The 17,978-nt window shown below is 45.8% G+C and overlaps 1 protein-coding gene across 2 annotated transcripts; it reads left to right on the top strand.

The window, feature by feature from the left end:
• The first annotated feature begins 2,474 nt into the window (after positions 1 to 2,474).
• On the top strand, positions 2,475 to 16,942 carry LOC129326575 (mitochondrial uncoupling protein 3-like). Of its 2 annotated transcripts, none has more exons than XM_054974789.1 (8): positions 2,475 to 2,727; positions 8,716 to 8,956; positions 10,582 to 10,792; positions 11,521 to 11,718; positions 12,768 to 12,869; positions 13,987 to 14,167; positions 15,456 to 15,888; positions 16,789 to 16,942. In XM_054974789.1, the coding sequence occupies exons 2-7, from the start codon at positions 8,831 to 8,833 to the stop codon at positions 15,568 to 15,570; spliced, it is 933 nt and encodes a 310-aa protein (XP_054830764.1). In that variant the 5' UTR covers positions 2,475 to 2,727; positions 8,716 to 8,830; the 3' UTR covers positions 15,571 to 15,888; positions 16,789 to 16,942. The 2 variants fall into 2 exon arrangements, with proteins under 2 accessions (XP_054830764.1, XP_054830765.1); XM_054974790.1 differs by lacking the exon at positions 2,475 to 2,727 and adding an exon at positions 2,734 to 2,844.
• Positions 16,943 to 17,978: the final 1,036 nt, after the last annotated feature.

The raw sequence follows: 17,978 nt of genomic DNA, 5'->3' as shown, positions 1-17,978 counted from the left end.
AGCTCAAGACAATGCATCCTCCTGGACTGAATTGAGACCTAGGTTTCTTGTCTCGTTACTAATGCCGATTTCTCCACAACTCCCCCCCCCCCCCGCATACTCCACCATATCCAATTATGCCTGCTGTTGTCATTCACCGGCTTTTGTCATTTACCTGCTATTGTCATTCAGCATCTGAAATCACTCCACTCTCCAAGATATAAGGACAGATGGACTCACATTCTAGCTGTGTCTGAAGAAGTGAGATGTGACTCACAAAAGCTCATACCCTACCACCAATTTTGTTAGTCTTATAGGTGCTACTGGACTCTTGCGACAGTTTATAAGGCAGCTTTGTTGCTTTTTTAAAAGGCACAACACTTTCTGCTTCTTGGTTGCAGAGCACAAACTCCAGTTCTGCTTAGGAGGGGAGGCCTCCAGAGATTTTGGCAATGCGTGCAAGGAATCCTTCTGTGCTGAGGAGGTCCAATGATCGCCTCCTGCTATGGTGACGCAGAGCTCTGTGCATACGCAGGGAGGCCTTGTGTGTTGCAGAATGATGGATTCTTAGTCTCTTCCATCTCTTTTCTATTGCCACATTCTGTCATAGGCATATTTCAGCAATGTTGCAGGTCATGGGAGGTCCCCGTGAGTAGGTGAAAGATCATCAGTACCCTAATTTCTTGGTTATGTCCCCAGCTATTAATACATGTGCCACAAGAGCATGTGGCTGGGGTGAGCCGGCCAAGTGCAAAGAGCACATGAACCCAGTTTCTCCTGGAGGGTTGCAGGTCCATTCCTTTCCTGTTAGCCCCGGTGTCCGTCGTCCCAGCCCACTTCACCCAGGCAGCTTCTGTAAATAGCTGAAGCAGGTGCTAAATGCCCGGTCCCTTCAACTCAACAAAGTTTATTTTTAATATACCAACTGGGGGCGACTAGACCAGACACCTCCGAGGCTTGCATAAAAGGAGATTGTACCCTTCGGAGTCAGCAGGTTGTAGAGATAGGCTGGCCTTTGCTAAAAAGTCCCCAAGTCAAGAGAGGACGTTGTCCCCGCCTAGAGATCAGGAAACAACCTCTCTTCCCCTGCAGCTGAGCAGCATCTCCCACCAGGTTTACAGAAGGTGTTTGGAGTGTGTGAAATAGACATCCAGGTTAGGATCTATGCACATGAGAATTGCTTTGTCGGATAGAATCATAGGGTTGGTACCTCCGGGGTCATCTAGTCCAACCCCCTGCACAATGCAGGAAATTCACAACTACCTCTGCCCCCTCCACACACCCAGCAGCCCTTGCTCCATGCCCAGAAGATGGACACAGCTATCTGCTCCAGCATGTTCTCTCTATGAGTTGTCAGCCAGGTGCCTTGGGATGGTCATAAACAGTGCAGTGTAGTGGTTAGAGTGTTGGACGCGCAGTGGGGAATCAGTTCAAATCCCCACACAGCTAGGAAGCTCACCGGGTGTGTTGGGGCAAGTTATTCTCTCTCAGCCTGACCTGCCTCACAAGATTATTGTGAGGGTAAAACAAAAGGAGGAAACTTATGTACACTACCCTGGGCTTATCAGATGCGATACAAATGGGATAAACACATAATGCTGACGGCCCTCCATTCTTTAATTCAGCATCTCTGGGGCTTAGAGGTATACTGCCTCTGCATTTGGAGGTTTCCTCGCCAGCTGCAGACCTTTCCTCTGATTATATATGATGGCATTCGTAAACATTCATCCCTTGTTATCCTTTTGTGTATGTGTAAGGCTCCATAAAGCCGCAGCTGACTTACAATGAACCCGCATGTGGTTTTCAAGGCAAGAGACACACCGAGATGGTTCATGCCGTTGCCTGCCTCTTCGTAGCAACTCTGGACTTCTCTGGAGGTCTCCCATCCAAGTACTAACCAGGGCTGACCCCGATGAGCGTCTGAGCTCTGACAAGATTGGGCTAGCCTGGCCCATCCTTTTTTACATATCACTAATTTTATTGATCTGTAACACAACCGATGACTTAATCAACATGAGAGAAGAAGCTGTTATCCTTGATCTGTTTCCCAACCTAAAGCTGGTAACTAATCCTTTGAACAAAAAGTAAGCCTTCATCGTCTGGATTCAAGCCCTCTCTTTGCTATGGAGCAATCGAATCGGAAAGCTTTGAACAAGCTCTTAGCTTCAGCAAAACGGAATTAGTGGAGGCCTACCTTACAAGCTTGTTGTAACGCCAGAATCAACGGAGACTATAAATCACTTCGCAAATGAAAACTGGTTATGGGACTCTCCCCTCTATGCTGCGAGGCTTGGATATTTCGCCCCAAACTCTGGCACGCTTGCGGTAAACACACCCCTCCCAACAGTACACACGGTGGAAAAAGCCAGTAATATCCCTGAGAATATTACTACGTTTACAAAGGCCAATTCTATTTTAAACCTGTTGGCAGAGTGGGGAGGGACAGTCATGTTTGTGCTCTTAGGACTTCCTGACCCTGCGAAATGATCCCTGTTTTCACCGGTCTGCATCCAGCTCTAACCCCCACCCCGGCAGTTCTCTATAAATAAGGGGCCAGATAAAAGGATGGGCGAAGAGACTTGGAGTACCAAAGGATACCTGACATGGAGGGAAAAGCTGCTTCGCCCCCAAACTGAAAACTTCTATATTTCCCACATTTCTGGATCCACCTTTCAAGAGGAATATTCTTAAAGCTGGTCAGTCGGGATTTGAGAAGATAGCTTCCAGGACGAAGATTTCCTGTCCTGAGTAAGGGCTGCATTTTGTCTGCCTGCCTGTCTGTCTGTCTGGTACAGTTTTATTTCACTATTTTTCTAAGGAGCTCAAGCTCCCGCCCCCATTTTATCTTCACAACAACCCTGTGAGGTAGGTTAAGATGCAAGTAATTGGACAAGATCATATCATGCTTCATGGCTGAGTGGCGATCTGAACCCTAACATGCTAGCCACTAACACTATTTATTTTCTGCATGCTGGAAGGTTTGGAGAGCTGGGTCACAAAAAATGCTTCAGGCTACAGACTGGGGAAAGGGTTTGGCCTCCCCCTGGAACCCCAGTTTTTTTTTTTTAATATTTTCAAAATAAAAAGGGCAGACTCTGAAGTCCAAGGCCCTCCATTGAGAACACTTAAGTTTCATTTATTTGAAAGGGACTTGCGATTAGATGATCATGGATCCAGACCTGGTGAATTCACCTGCACACAAATAAACACCTAAAGATGTGGCTGGGATGGAACATCCATACAGGAGGCTGGATTTAATTCCGTGCCGGCGCATACTCCATGCACACTGACGCACATGTGGAGTCTCACCCACAGATTAGAATCTCTGATGCGGGTTGCATGTGTCTCCTCGGGCAATGCTGGGGGCTCTTTGGGGGAAATCTTAAATATCAAAATTCAAGAATTTTAAAAAAGGATTAATGCATGTCTTGTACAGTACAATTACAGAAATTGTGTGTGTGAGATGCTGCTTAGCAACCCCGAACTTCCTCAATGGTTTCCCACCTAGGTTCTAACTAGAAGCAACCTTGCTTAGATGGTTGTTGTGGGTTTTCCGGGCTGTATTGCCGTGGTCTTGGCATTGTAGTTCCTGACATTTCACCAGCAGCTGTGGCTGGCATCTTCAGAGGTGTAGCACCAAAAGACAGAGATCTCTCAGTGTCACAGTCAGGAACTACAATGCCAAGACCACGGCAATACAGCCCGGAAAACCCACAACAACCATCGTTCTCCGGCCGTGAAAGCCTTCGACAATAAACCTTGCTTAGCTTCCAAAATCTGACAAGAGTGGGCTAGCCCAGGCCATTCAGATCAAAGTATTACAGCAATTGCTGTTAAAAACAATCAAGTCCTTCTTAAGGCTTTGCTCTCTTTATGTGGTATGAATGTTCCTGACCTGGCTAAAGGAGATCGATGGGCAAATTACAAACTTTCTTGATGAGTTGCCCACCTTGGAATTTTAAGATATTTCGTGGGAAGATTTGAATGGATTTACTCCATGCTTGTTTAATAGAACATCTTTGTGTCTATTCTGTGCATAGTCAGGCACATTGTATTAAATTTATTGAACTTATGGGGTGGTTTGTATGAAATTATTCCACTAAGGAAGGCCCTTTGGGGCGAAACACATCTGGTTCTGGTTCTATACATATGGAGAAAAACGTACACAATAGTGCCTGTATATTTGAAAATTGTTTATTTGAATATACAGTGGTCATATACTAATATGTTCAACCACTGTTAGTGTCTTCAGCTGTGTATTTTTTCACTTCTGTTTGTTTGATCAACTTATATACCTATCTTATATTGATTTGTATTGTTATACTTTAATTTGTTATTTTGGTACAACCTCTTTGGTTACCGTTCTTTTGTGGGGTTGTATTTCTCCCCTTTTTTGTTTTCTTTATTCCATCATGTGACAAACTCAGATTTGATTGTTAGCCAATTTGCAAAAATCAAACTGTAAATATATAGGAATAATCAAAATATTGATATTGAAAATTATGACAAAATCTCCCTACCTGTGAGGGCTGAGCAGAGGCTTGGAATTCTTCAGCTATTAGAAGTGTTAACCAGTTTAACAAAACTAGGGTGGCTGCCAGTTACTGCTCTTGTGAAAGCGCTCTGTTTTGTTTTAATCAGTTTTGAATTTTACGTACATCTCAGCCTGTACTTCCTTCATTTCATAGCCCCTTGACCCTGATGTTTTATCCCTTCATAATCTCATATATAAATTTCTGCTTAGTGAGGACTCACAATGAATATCACACAAAATAAGCTCTTGTCCACGAAACTTTTTTCCCGGCATAAACTTTTTGGTGGCCCTACTAGATCCGTAAGCTCCATCTTGTACACCAGAATTTTCAGTCTATCATATTTTTATCCTAACCATCCTCTGTAGAACTCAGTACAATTATCATGGCTCCTTTCCCCCACGTTTTATCTTCACAACATCCTTGTAAGGTAGTTAAGGCTGAGACAGCACACTTGATAGCAGAGAGGGGATTTGAACTCAGATCTCCCTAGTTGCAGTTGGACATTCTAACCACCACACCGCACTGGCTCAGTCAAAGAACCAGCATTTTGGTAGCCAGCTCAGACAAGAAAGAGTTCTCTCAGACATGCCCTGCTTCCTTTGACTGATGAGAGCTTTCCACAGCCAACAAAGAGATTCTGCCAAGAATATCCAGTAAATAATATCCCTTGACACAGTTAATGGATGTAGCTCCTTTTTAGTATCTATCCAAATATCATTTTCAAAGTCAGGGAGCTGCTGTGAAAGGGGAGAGAAGAGGAATTGGCTTTTGCCTTGCCCTCAACTCCAGGAACTTGGCTCAGTCCTATGCTAAACGTTAGAAAAAATGAGGAGTCCTGTGGCACCTTGAAGTCTGTTACATTTATTGTGGTATGAGTTTCCAGAAGCGAAGACTTATTTGGAACGATACAAGAAGTTCCACATCCCGGGGCCTTTTGTGAGCCTAATAAAAAGGCCTTTAACTTTCAAAAAGCCATGCCTCCATAAATGGGTTAGTCTTTCGGATGCGGCAGGACTCTTCATAGCTTTTGTTACATAGGCTTGCCAACTGGCCCGGAGAGGAACAAATATCCTGTCCCTTTAATAGATGCATAACTGTTCTTTAACGAGAGATGTTATTGACCTTGATGCAGTAAAAATCTTCAAATGCCTTTTTCTGCACCTTAAGCCCATATTAAAGGGACAGGACATTTTTCTCTAGGCTAGTTGGCAACTCTAGCAAGTAGATCCTTGGAGAAACGGGACAGTAAGGTGTGACGCTACAAAGATTAGAGGTTATCAGGTCACTGTGCAAGATGCCAGCCAACCCACTCCTGGAATGCTGCCTGTATTCCTCCTTCGGCACAAAACCAAGGCGCTAGTCCACAGGAATTCTTGCTAGGATTATGGAAAGGATCTATCCGAACCACGATGCTAGAAATGTCTGCAAAAATGCTTCCTCTGTAGGCACCCTTTTATTTTGTTCCTGCATTCTGCATGGACATCTTTCTGTGATCTTAGAAACTGGAGTTGCCAACAGCCTAGAGAAAATAAGTGTCCTGCCTTTTTAACAGAGGCTTAATGGGCTGTTATTTACCAGGTGACACTACTTATCTCCGTGCCCTAAAAAGCTTCACCTGCCAATTTCCATTCATTAGGCCTCTTTTAAAGGGACAAGAATTTTTATTCTCCAAGTTATTGGCAATTCTACTTGAACACATCACTGTACTGGGGAGGGGGTGTCAGAAAAGATTCTTCCTCGAGAGGAGCCCGGGAGTAGCCCCCACACAGCATGCCGCTGTTTGACTCATCTTGCTCCTTGCTGGTAAAGTACTCCCTGAGCAGTTTGCCACATTTGTCTCTGCTTTCTACAGGGCACAAACTTAAGCTAAGCTCATGAGCAAGAGTCCAGTAGCACCTATAAGACTAACAAAATTTGTGGTAGGGTATGAGCTTTCATGAGTCACAGCTTACTTCTTCAGATACAGCTAGAATGTGAGTCCCATCTGTGCTTATATCTTGGAGAGTGGAGTGATTTCAGATGCCGAGTGACAAAAGCCGGTGAATGACAAAAGCAGGCGTGATTGGATAGGATGGGGTATGCAGAGGGGTGGCGGGTGAGGAGAAATCAGCATTCGTAATGAGACAGGAAGCCAAGGTCTCGAGTCAATCCAGGTAGATGCATTGTCTTGAGCTTCGTTATCAGTTGCAATGATCCAATCATGCCTTCTATTGTCATTTGGCATCTGCAATCACTCCACTCTCCAAGATATAAGGACAGATGGACTTCCATTCTAGCTGTATCTGAAGAAGTGATCTGTGACTACATCTGACAAAGAGAGCTGTGGCTCCTGAAAGCTTATGCTACAATAAAGTTGGTCAGTGTTAAAGGTGCTACTGGACTCCTTACTATTTTGTGACTCACAAAAGCTCATCCCCTACCACAAATGTTGTCAGTCTTAGAGGTGCTACTGGACTCTTGCTCTTTTCTACTGCTACAGACAGACTAACACAGCTACCCATCTGGATCTTGAGCCAAGTTCATGTAAGAATAAATAATGGTAACGTGGATTAATATATGAGGGTTTTGTGTCTTACCTGGACTTGATCGCTTTTGAGCCAAGAATTAAATTCTCTGCTGGGAAGTCTCTAGCAGACTTTACAATGCCTGCATCATTTGGAAGAGAGAGACATTATGTGCAATAATCTGCTTATATGTAAGCATTCAGGTCAAGCATGTATTATAATGGAGAGGTAGGTGTAAACACAGGCAGCAGGAAACCTTTCATTTACCCTTTGCCACGATTCCAGGCTCAGCTAAATCTAAATTCTCTCCCCCTCCTCCCCCAGTCTCTTAGCCTGTCAGGTCAGGCAAATTTTTTCATTTCCTTCTCCATGCAAGTGGACTTAGTTAGAGATCTGTTCCAGGCACCTTTAGACAAAGGGTTCATTGTTCCAATGCAACCCAAAAATCAGCCTTCATTTTGTCCCTAGAGTTGCCAACAGCAGCCTGTACATGGGCCTCCTCTGTGGTGGCCCCTACCCTGTGGAACGGCCTGCCTGAGGAGGTCAGGGGAGCCCCCACCCTCCTGGCTTTCCGCAAACAATACAAAACTGAATTATTCAAAAAGCCCTTTTTTCTCAGCTAAGAGGGTGGTATTGTAGGAAAGGGGTCCCAGATGTTTCGCTAATGCGTTAGAAACCAGAGATTTCACCATTATGTTGCCTTACGTATTATCTGTTGCTTTAAATATGTGCTCCTATATCCTACCTGTGCTTTATGTTGTTCAGTGTAAGTCCTAGAATTGATTGTGTTCTGTTTCAGCAATTCCTCAACCCCATACTGGATCCCTGCTAATACTATATCTTTGTAAACTTATATTCTTTTACCCCATGACATTGTTTATGGAAATGTTCTCGACACTGTATGGAAATGCCTGCCTTTGTCCTTGCCACGAATTGTACTAATCTCACACAATGTAATCCACCTTGAGTCTCAGTGAGAAAGGCAGAATATAAACAAACAAACAAACTCCAGGTTAGGAAATTCCAGGAGATTTGAGGGTGGATCCTGGAGAGGGGAGGGTCTCTGTGGGGTATAATGCCATAAAGGCCACCCTCCAAAGCTGCCATTTTCTCTAAGATTGTAAAAAGTCCAGTAGCACCTTTAAGACTAACCAATTTTATTGTAGCGTAAGCTTTCAAGAACCACAGCTCTCTTCATCAAATGCATATGATGAAGAGAGCTATGATTCTCAAAAGCTTACGCTACAATAAAGTTGGTTAGTCTTAAAGGAGCTACTGGACTCTTTATTATTTTGCACCTACAGACTAACACGGCGAACTCCCCTGGATCTATTTTCTCCAAGGGAACTCATCTCTGTGGTCTGGAGATCAATTGTAATTCTGGAAGATCTCGTCATCGCTTTCAATTCCACTTTGCCTAATTTTGAAAGCCAGCCTCCCGTAGTAGTTACAGTGTGAGCCTGGAAGCTTGCTTGGGCCCATCACGCACACTCAGCGTAACCAACCTGGCAGGGTTGCTGTGAAGATAAAATGGAGACGAGGAGAACGATGTAAGCTGCTTTGCTTCCCACTGGGGAGAAAGGCAAGGTATAAGTGAAGTAAATAAACAAATAAAGCATATACCATTTTATAACTGTAAGTCATTCCGTATAGACCCAGGAGATACAATTCAGTTTATCTTTTTCCCCTCCTTCCAGGCTTATTCATATCCTCCAACTTACTTCTCAATCAGCAGCCGCTGCCTGAATGTAGCTGCACAAGAAGTTTCTCTCTTTTCTTCGGAGCCGAAACTCCTCAGTCCCGCAAAGCAGTATGGTTGGACTGAAGCCCACGGACATCCCCCCGTCGGCAACCATCAAATTTCTCAGTGCCGGGACGGCGGCCTGCATAGCCGACCTGTGCACCTTCCCCCTGGACACAGCCAAAGTCAGGCTTCAAGTGAGTTCTGGAATACTAGGGGTTCTTGATGGGAAGGGCTGAAATGAAATCGGAACCTGGTAAAGGTGAAGAGAAAAAAACCATTTTGGGCTATGGCTGGAGTCCCCAACCTTGGTTGCGGATGCAGGCACCTGCGGAATTTTGACATAGGGTGGTGGGCTCAGGCAGAAAACGGCTGATGCAAGAGGTATAACCAGGGCTCATTTCGAGGGGGATCGCGCAGGAACACAGTTCCAACAGTTCCCCAAAGAGGTCACGTCAGGTAGCCTCTCCCACCTGACTCTCGGCCATTTGGGGCCCGTTTCGGCCTGGATTGGGGTCGAAACAACCCGGATCGGGCTTCTGACGGGTGGTGGATCACTCTCCTGCTCATCAGCGGCCTGATCCTGACCATTTTGGGCCCCTTTTCAGCCATTTTCAGCCCCTTTTTGCCATTTGGGGCCCAATTTCAGCCCGGAATGGCCAGGATTGGGTCCAAAACAGCCAGGATAGGTGATGTCAGGGGGTGTGGCATATGCAAATCAGTTATACGAATGACACACTTCCGGTGATGGCAAGAGGCGTGGCATATGCTAATGAGTTATACTAATGAGTTCCTCCCGCTCTTTTTCTACGAAATGACCCCTGGGTATAACCAACCACAGAATGTCAGGGAGGTTATGCATAACTCTAAGAGTAACTCTTCAACTTGGGTTGCCAGCTCCAGGCCAGGAAATTCCTGGAGATTTTGTGGGTGGAGCCTGGGAGGGTGGGGGTTTGGGAGGGGAGGGGCCTCAGGAGGGTAGAATGCCACAACGCCCACCCTCCAAAGCAGCCATTTTCTCCAGAGGAACTGATTTCTGTAGTCTGGAGATTAGTTCTAATTCCGGGAAATCTCCAGCCAGCAGCTGGAAGTTGTCAGCCTTATCTTCAACGTAGCAGGCAGAAGCTCTTTTTAACAGGATACTTTTAAAAATGAACATATTGTTTTGTGCGTACACACAGATTACTATCAGTCACACAGTGAAGATCCTTGTGTTGTGGTGGCAGCTGTTGCCAAAGCCAGATTTTTAAAGATCTGCACAGCCAATCAGGTTTCCAGGGGTCAATCAGAAGCCCTGCTGGACGAAAGCCCCATCTGGCCCCACCTATTTCTAAAACACTTGGCGGGTGCCCTGGTGGCAGCGGGTGCCCTGGCGCTCACAGGACCACGTCGGGGACCTCTGGTCTAAGGCTAAAGACCCCATTGATAGTAGACCAGGATACACAGGTACAGTTCGAAACCAAGAAGTTCTGCCAAAATTTAAGAAAAAACAGATTGCGCTAGAAGATTTGAAGGATTCAGGAAGTTATTCGCCACAAAACCGCAGGGCTATCTAGGCAGGACAGAGAGCATTTCAAGATAAACCTCAGGAAACTGAAGGCGTGTCCTTCTGCCAGATGTGAACAGATTTAATAATCATCTGGTTTTGCCCAGGAAACCTGGGAAATGTAGTTCTGTGAGGAGGCTAGGGACAACTGCCAAAGAATTCTCTACTCTGTTGCTGAACTACCATTACCGGTGGGTTTAGAGAAGCCTTAACAGCTAGACTAGTATGTGTTTGCAGCATAGACTCGCCAGTGACGAAGCATAATTTCTTTTGAAGATCCAAGGAGAATCGAAAACTTCCAAGACTGCAAAGAACGTCAAATACAAGGGGGTCTTGGGCACCATCACCACCATGGTGAAGATGGAAGGGCCCAAGAGCCTCTACAACGGGTTGGTGGCCGGCCTCCAGCGCCAGATGAGCTTCGCATCCATCCGCATCGGGCTGTATGACTCGGTGAAGCAGTTCTACACTCCCAAAGGGTCAGACCGTAAGTCAGCTGCCACCAGTAGACATGTCAGAGCAGCTTTGGATGTGAGGGTACAACAACTGTGCCCTGAAGGTTATATATACAGATGTTAATCAAGATTTGTCCAGCAGAAACTTAAAAGACCAACGAGATTTCCAGGGTATTAGCTTTCAAGAGTCAAAGCTCCCTTCTTCATATCAGGTATCTGATGAAGAGACAATCGGAAGCTTATACCCTGGAAATCTTGTTGATCTTTATGGTGCTACTGGACGAACAACAACAACATTCGATTTATATACCGCCCTTCAGGACAACTTAATGCCCACTCAGATCAGTTTACAAAGTATGTTATTATTATCCCCACAACAATCACCCTGTGAGATCAGTGGGGCTGAGAGAGCTCTGAGAGAGCTGTGACTGACCCAAGGTCACCCAGCTGGCTTCAAGTGGAAGAGTGGGAAATCAATCCTGGCTCTCCAGATTAGAGTCCTGCCACTCTTAACCACTACACCAAACTGGCTCTCTTGCTCTTCTACAGACCAACACAGCTATCCACCTGCAACTGTATACAGATGTTACATAGCTATATATATATAGAGGCTGGGCAGTGAGCTTTGGCTGAGCTGAGATTTGAGAAGGGGTCTGCCTTAAGCTCTTCACCACACTGGCTCTCAGTCTACAAAGAGATGAAGATGTATAAAAGTTGCAAACAGGAAATGGATTCTGATTTCTGTCTCCATGGCTCTCAGATACTAGCATTGTGACCCGATTGCTTGCTGGCTGTACCACGGGAGCCATGGCTGTAACATGCGCCCAGCCCACGGATGTGGTTAAAGTGCGCTTCCAAGCACACATCAGACTGGTTGACGGACCCAAGAAGTACAACGGGACTGTGGACGCGTACCGAACCATCGCTAGGGAGGAAGGAGTCAAAGGCCTGTGGAAAGGTATGGTGGCTGAATCTGTTCCTCTTAAGGTGGGACCAAGTTCATACGCCTGCTCCCTGTCTCGAGCACTTAGCCAGCCACTTATGGCAGGGGTGGGCAAATTGCGGCCCGTGGGCCACATGCGGCCCGCTACAGAGTTTTTTGTGGCCCGCCAAGACAGTCAGAAAAATCCGCATTGAACCGAGATTTCCTTCTAAAATTAAATGTGCTTGCAGCTATAGAAATTAGCACAATAAATACATTGAATAAAACTACCACTTTATATTTATATTAATTTATATTAATTTATATTAATTTATATTTATTGATTTTTATGATACAATTTATACCCTTTCTGAAATGCAAAGTTAACTAATGAATGCAATCATTTTAAAAGGTGCGGCCCTCTGCTAACCTCCGCTCCCACAAAGTGGCCCCCGAGCCAAAACAATTGCCCACCCCTGACTTATGGGAATCCAGTCAGGGGATTAGGAATCTCCACTCCAACCATCTTCAAGAACTCGAAGGGCTGCCATATAGAGGATGGCGCAGAGTTGTTTTCCGTTGTCCCAGAAGGTCGGACCAGAACCAACGGGTTGAAATTAAATCAAAAGAGTTTGTAGCTAAACATTAGGAAGAACTTCCTGGCAGTCCGAGCGGTCCCTCAGTGGAACAGGCTTCCTCGGGAGGTGGTGGGCTCTCCTTCTTTGGAAGTTTTTAAGCAGAGGCTAAGTAGTCATTTGGCAGCAATGGTGATCCTGTGAACCTAGGCAGTTCATAAGAGGGAGAGCAGGAGGGGTTACATCGGGGTTAGTTCTCATGGCCCCTTCTTACAAGGCCGATTGCCACCTTGGGGTCAGGTAGCAATTTTCCCCAGGCCAGTTTGACCAGAGATCCTGGAGGTGTTTTGCCATCTTCTGGGCATGGGGCAGTGGTCACTGTGGGTGTGGGGGGGAGGTTGTTGTGAATTTCCTGCATTGTGCAGGGGGTTGGACTAGATGACCTTGAATGTCCCTTCCAGCCCGATGATTCTACGGTTAAGGCTTTGCTTCTTCTCCTGTCTTGTGCAGGCACTCTGCCCAACATCACCCGCAATGCCATCGTGAACTGCGGGGAGCTGGTTACCTATGACCTCATCAAGGAAACGCTGCTGAAATATCACCTCATGACAGGTGAGGAGACTTCCCACTGGATCCCATTTGTTGGGAAGAAGGAGGCTTGGGCAGTGATCTGGTCAGATAATCCAAGACCCTTACGCTATCACACACACAGCCTGCTCTCAGGCTGTTAGAGTGGAAGATCTCCTTTGGGGGCATTGCTTCTGGGACACGTCTACCTTACAATGTCTGAATTTATTTCAGTTGCTCCAACCACCTTGTCGTCGCAAGGACAATCTCCATCTCTTGCAGCAATAGACAGGAGTCTTCTAGAACCTTGTAGACTAACACATTTTTAGTCTAGCCTATGTTTTTGTCAACTAGAGACCACATTAGATGCATGTTGTGTGTCCTCGCTAGGGTAGATTTGCGTGTGATGTATACACACATAAGTTTATGGAAGGAAAACAGTTCATATAAGCGGGATCCAGGAGTCATGCAATGCAGAAAGTACAGGGTGTAAAATATAATCCAGATGTGTACGGTGACCATTCACAGGAGTCACGGGCAGTCTCCCCAGTTCTTCTGAACTAGTTAACATATAAGGTGCCACCAGCCGCCTGCTTGTTTTTTCTGCAGCTTACTAATTTAGCCACTCCCCTGAAATTATTTCCTGCTCCCTGGTCCAGATAAATGACAGTCTGCCAGTTTGGTGTAGTGGTTAAGAACGGCAGGACTCTAATCTGGAGAGCCGGGTTTGATTCCCCACTCCTCCGCTGGGTGACCTTGGGCTAGTCACAGCTCTCTCAGAGCTCTCTCAGCCCTACCCACCTCACAGGGTGTTTTATTATGGGGATAATAATAATGACATACTTTGTAGACCACTCTGAGTGGGCATTAAGTTGTCCTGAAGGGCGGTATATAAATCTATCATCATCATCATCATCATCATCATCTTGCCTTTTTAAAACAGTGTCAGGATATGTGCAGAAATGTCACACTTCTTCTGTTTTCCGGCTGGTGCATCTTGACTCTGTCGCATATAAATAAACAAGTGTCAACCGACCCTCAGTTTTGGCTTCTCAGTCCTGAGAAATGGGCCTGGAGGGGGGCAGCTCTCTGAGGAAGGAAATCACCCCATTTTGGCTCCCTCAGACCCTGAACATCTGGTGTCTTTCTCTGCCACCCGCAGATAATTTCCCGTGCCATTTTGTTGCCGCCTTTGGAGCCGGGTTCTGCGCGACCGTGGTGGCGTCACCAGTGGACGTCGTCAAGACGAGATACATGAACTCCATTCCTGGGCAGTATAAAAACGCCCTAAATTGTACGCTGACCATGGTGATGAAGGAAGGCCCCACTGCATTTTACAAAGGGTAAGCATGTTTTCTCACATGACAACAGTTTCACATTTGTGTGTTATTATGTTCTTACCCCACCCATTCTCCCAGGGGCTCAGGATAGCTTACGTATCCACACAACAACCCTGTGAGGTATTTTTGGCCGAGAGAGAGGTCACCCAATGAGCTTCATGCTTCAGTGAGGATTTGAACCCAAACCTGCCTGGTCCTAACCACTATACAACACTGTACTTCTCAGCGTCAAAACACACAAACAGTAAAGAGGGCTTTGTGGGTGATGTTAGACTCTAACAGTTAGAGTGAATGTGGGCATGTTTAGGAGTTTGGTACAAAACTAGACGAACAAACACTCCACCCGATGTGCTTCTTGTATTTTTAGCTAACGGTGTTGAATGGAATCTTCCAACCACCATTTTTGTTGGCCAGTGATGCGTAAGAGAATTGAGCTTGTGCTAAAGAGTCCTGGGTTCAAATCTTGGCTCAGCTGTGAAGCTGATTATGTTAGCTACTTATTTTCTCAGCCTAACCTACCTTACAGCCCTGACCTGGATAGCCCAGGCAAGTCAGATCTCAGATGCTAAGCAGGATCAGCTTGGTTAGTAATTGGATGGAAGACGTCCAAGTAAGTCAAGCATTGCAGAAGCAGGTAATGGCAAACCACCTCTGTTAGTCTCTTGCCTTGAAAACCCCACTGGGGTTGCCGTAAGTCAGCTATGTCTTGACGGCACTTTCTACCACTAACTTACTTCACAGCGTAGACAGTGTGGTGTATAATAACATTAATAACATTTGATTTATATACTGCCCTTCAGGACAACTTAACGCCCTCTCAGAGTGGTTTACAAAGTCATGGTTGGAGTATCTGACTAGGAGACCTGGGTTCAAATTCCCATCTGCCTATGGAAGCTAGTTAGGTGACCTTGGGCCAGCCGCCCTCCCTCGACCTCACCTACCTCACAAGGTAATTGTGAGAATAAGAGAGGGGAGGAAAACCACGTACACCTGACTGAGCCCTTTAGGAAGGGCAGGATAAAAATGTGGTAGATAGATTGCAGAGATTTTTAAAAAAAAATACAGACTTTAGTGTGGGGAAAAGGCCACAGAACATTCAGTGGCAATAATAAATTGTGTATAACAGGCAAACCTGCACAAAACTACCCCAATACAGTAAAATAATTAGATGTCAGTTGTAAAAACGTACAGTCAAAAAATCTGGATTATGGCAGCATGTAGAATGTTGAGGATGGAGAGAGCTCTCAGGGCGTTCTGTGGCTTCACCGGCTCCCTGGTTTTTTCCCCCTAGCTTCATGCCTTCATTCCTGCGACTGGGCTCCTGGAACGTGGTGATGTTCGTGTCCTTCGAGCAGCTGAAACGGATGATGGTTCTGGCCCAGGTAGCCTGGGAGTCCCCGTTCTGAAACCACACGGGGCTGTCTCTGGGCTGAAAAGGTCGAGGCGGATCGTGCCAAGTACTCCCCAAGAGCAACGCTATGAGAAAAACGTGAGATGTGGCTTCGGATGGGAACTGCCTGCCGGAGTGAGCTTTAAGAAGCCGTTCTCGTCGGGGGAGGCCGGACGTAAATATCAATGATTTCAAAACAAACTGAGCAGCTCAACGCAGCATAATACTTAAGCCAACAAAGAACGCTTTTACTAGCAGTCATGAGCCGTGGCTTCTAATGCCACCTTACTTGGAAGATTCTGCCTAATTGATCGGAACATGATATTGCAGACTGGTAAATATCAGTAAATAAATTCAAGGGTGACTCTCACCAGTATTGTATTGTCCTCATGAGATATCGTGTGGTTTCATTTAGTCTTCATCCAGAATAGGAAAAAGTCCAGTTGCACCTTTAAGATGAACTGACTTTATTGTAGCGTAAGCGTTGGAGAACCACAGCTCTCTTCGACAGATGCAACTTTATTGCAGCATAAGCTTTGGAGAACCACAGCTCTCTTCGACAGATGCAACTTTAAGCTTTGGAGAACCACAGCTCTCTCCATCAGATGCAACTTTATTGTAGCATAAGCTTTAGAGATCCACAGCTCTCGTCGAGAGATGCAACTTTATTGTACCATAAGCTTTGGAGAACCACAGCTCTCTTCGACAGATGCAACTTTATTGTACCATAAGCTTTGGAGAACCACAGCTCTCTTCATCAGATGCAATACAATAAAGTTGGTTAGTCTTCAAGGTGCTACTGGACTCTTTACTATTTTGCAACTACAGACTAACACGGCTAACTCCTCTGGATCTATGATCCAGAATAGGGGTATACTAATTATTTTAATGGGTGCTAGGAAACCAGGAAGAATTGCAAGCAAAAATGAGGATGGAGAAAAGGCAGCTAGTGCCTAAGGAGAGAAAGCACTTGTACAAAGGAAGTGTCTAAAGATGCATCAGTTTCAAGGAAGGAGAAAAGCTAGAGCTCGATAGGAAGAGATTCCGTAGTGTCAGGAATCTAAAGCCGAACATTTTGTGCGTTTATTGCAATTGATGAGTGGGGCAAGGGAATCGGCTGTTGTTTGGCTATGGAGGTCCTTTGGCACTTAGGAGGCCTTGTGGGGACAGGTGTGTCTGTTTGCTGGGCCCCTCCTTCATAGGGCTAACCTGATTCCCTTTTTCTTTTACCTAGAGCTGCCTTCCACGGAACTCCATACCTGTCCTGAGACCAACCTCGTGAATTCCCACTACCAAGTGCGATGTAAAGAGAGCCCAGAAGAAGAAGCCAGCCTGCTGCTGTCATAGGGAGGGGAGGAGATCTACGCAAATGTTCCAGCATGTTCCCATTTTTGTAGCTTTTTTTAAAAATAAAATTTTTCTATTTTGCAGAATGTCTCATTGAGTTCCATCTCAAGTTCACTTAATGCAGCAGCGGTCCCGACATTTCTCTCCTTTTTCCTCTTGCTGAATTGAGGGTTAAAGCAAAAGAAGAGCACTAAAAAATGGCAGGGATGAACTTTATGGGGGGGCGTGGGATTAGCCACCATACCCCCAGAGGAATTTTCCTTCCCCTGTCACAATTTCCTCCTCATTCCAGTGCACCAGGTTTCTCAGCAGGACATTAACTAAAAATAAAAATCCAACGTGGTTCAAGGGATAGAATCTGGACCGGAGCGTTTTTATTTACTTCATTTATACTCCGCCTTTCTCCCCACTGGAGACCCAAGGTGGCTCACGTAATTCTCCCCTCCTCCATTTTATCCCCACAACAACAGCCCTGTGCGGTAGGACCGATTGGCCCAAAGTCACCCAGGAAACTTGCATGGCAGAGGGGCGATTCAGACCTGGTTCTCCCAAATGCCACTCCAACACTCTAACCACTACACCACAGCGGATCTCCAGTGGGAGAGCGTTCCACCAGGCCGGGGCCAGGGCAGAAAAAGCCCTGGCCCTGGTTGAGGCCAGATGGATGTCCTTCGGGCCGGGGACCACCAGGAGTTGATTGTCTGCAGAGCGCAAAACCCCGCAGGGGACGTAATGGAAGAGGTGGTCCCGTCTCTGAGATACCGTGATGCTTGCTTATATTAAGATACATTTATATTCAACATTTTAAATTACAAATTTACAACATCATTTACTTAGTGTATTTTTATCCTGCTCTTTCTATTGGGAGCTTTGTACATAATTTCTCCTGTCTTCAGTTTATCCACACAACATCCCTGTGAGGTAGGCTCAGCTGGGTGAACAGCCCAGGTCATCCAGCAAGCTTCAGGGCAGAATGGAAATTCAAACCCGGGTCTCCCAATCTGTCACTACATCACATGGGACACTAGCAGGAGAACGACTTCTATCCGACAAAGGACAGCAAGATTTGGGTCTAGT

This window comes from Eublepharis macularius, chromosome 3 (assembly GCF_028583425.1).
Source record: "Eublepharis macularius isolate TG4126 chromosome 3, MPM_Emac_v1.0, whole genome shotgun sequence".
NCBI lineage: Eukaryota > Metazoa > Chordata > Lepidosauria > Squamata > Eublepharidae > Eublepharis > Eublepharis macularius.
The sequence above is the reverse complement of the archived record's forward strand: the minus strand, read 5'-3'. Positions and strand labels throughout refer to the sequence as shown.

What these genes read in the sequence shown, in the direction of transcription:
- LOC129326575 (XM_054974789.1), top strand. Translation starts at nt 8,831, where the DNA reads ATGGTTGGACTGAAGCCCACGGACATCCCCCCGTCGGCAACCATCAAA. An exon ending in CAGCCAAAGTCAGGCTTCAA is followed by an intron (nt 8,957 to 10,581) that starts GTGAGTTCTGGA and finishes TTTCTTTTGAAG; the next exon opens with ATCCAAGGAGAATCGAAAAC. An exon ending in AGTCAAAGGCCTGTGGAAAG is followed by an intron (nt 11,719 to 12,767) that starts GTATGGTGGCTG and finishes TGTCTTGTGCAG; the next exon opens with GCACTCTGCCCAACATCACC.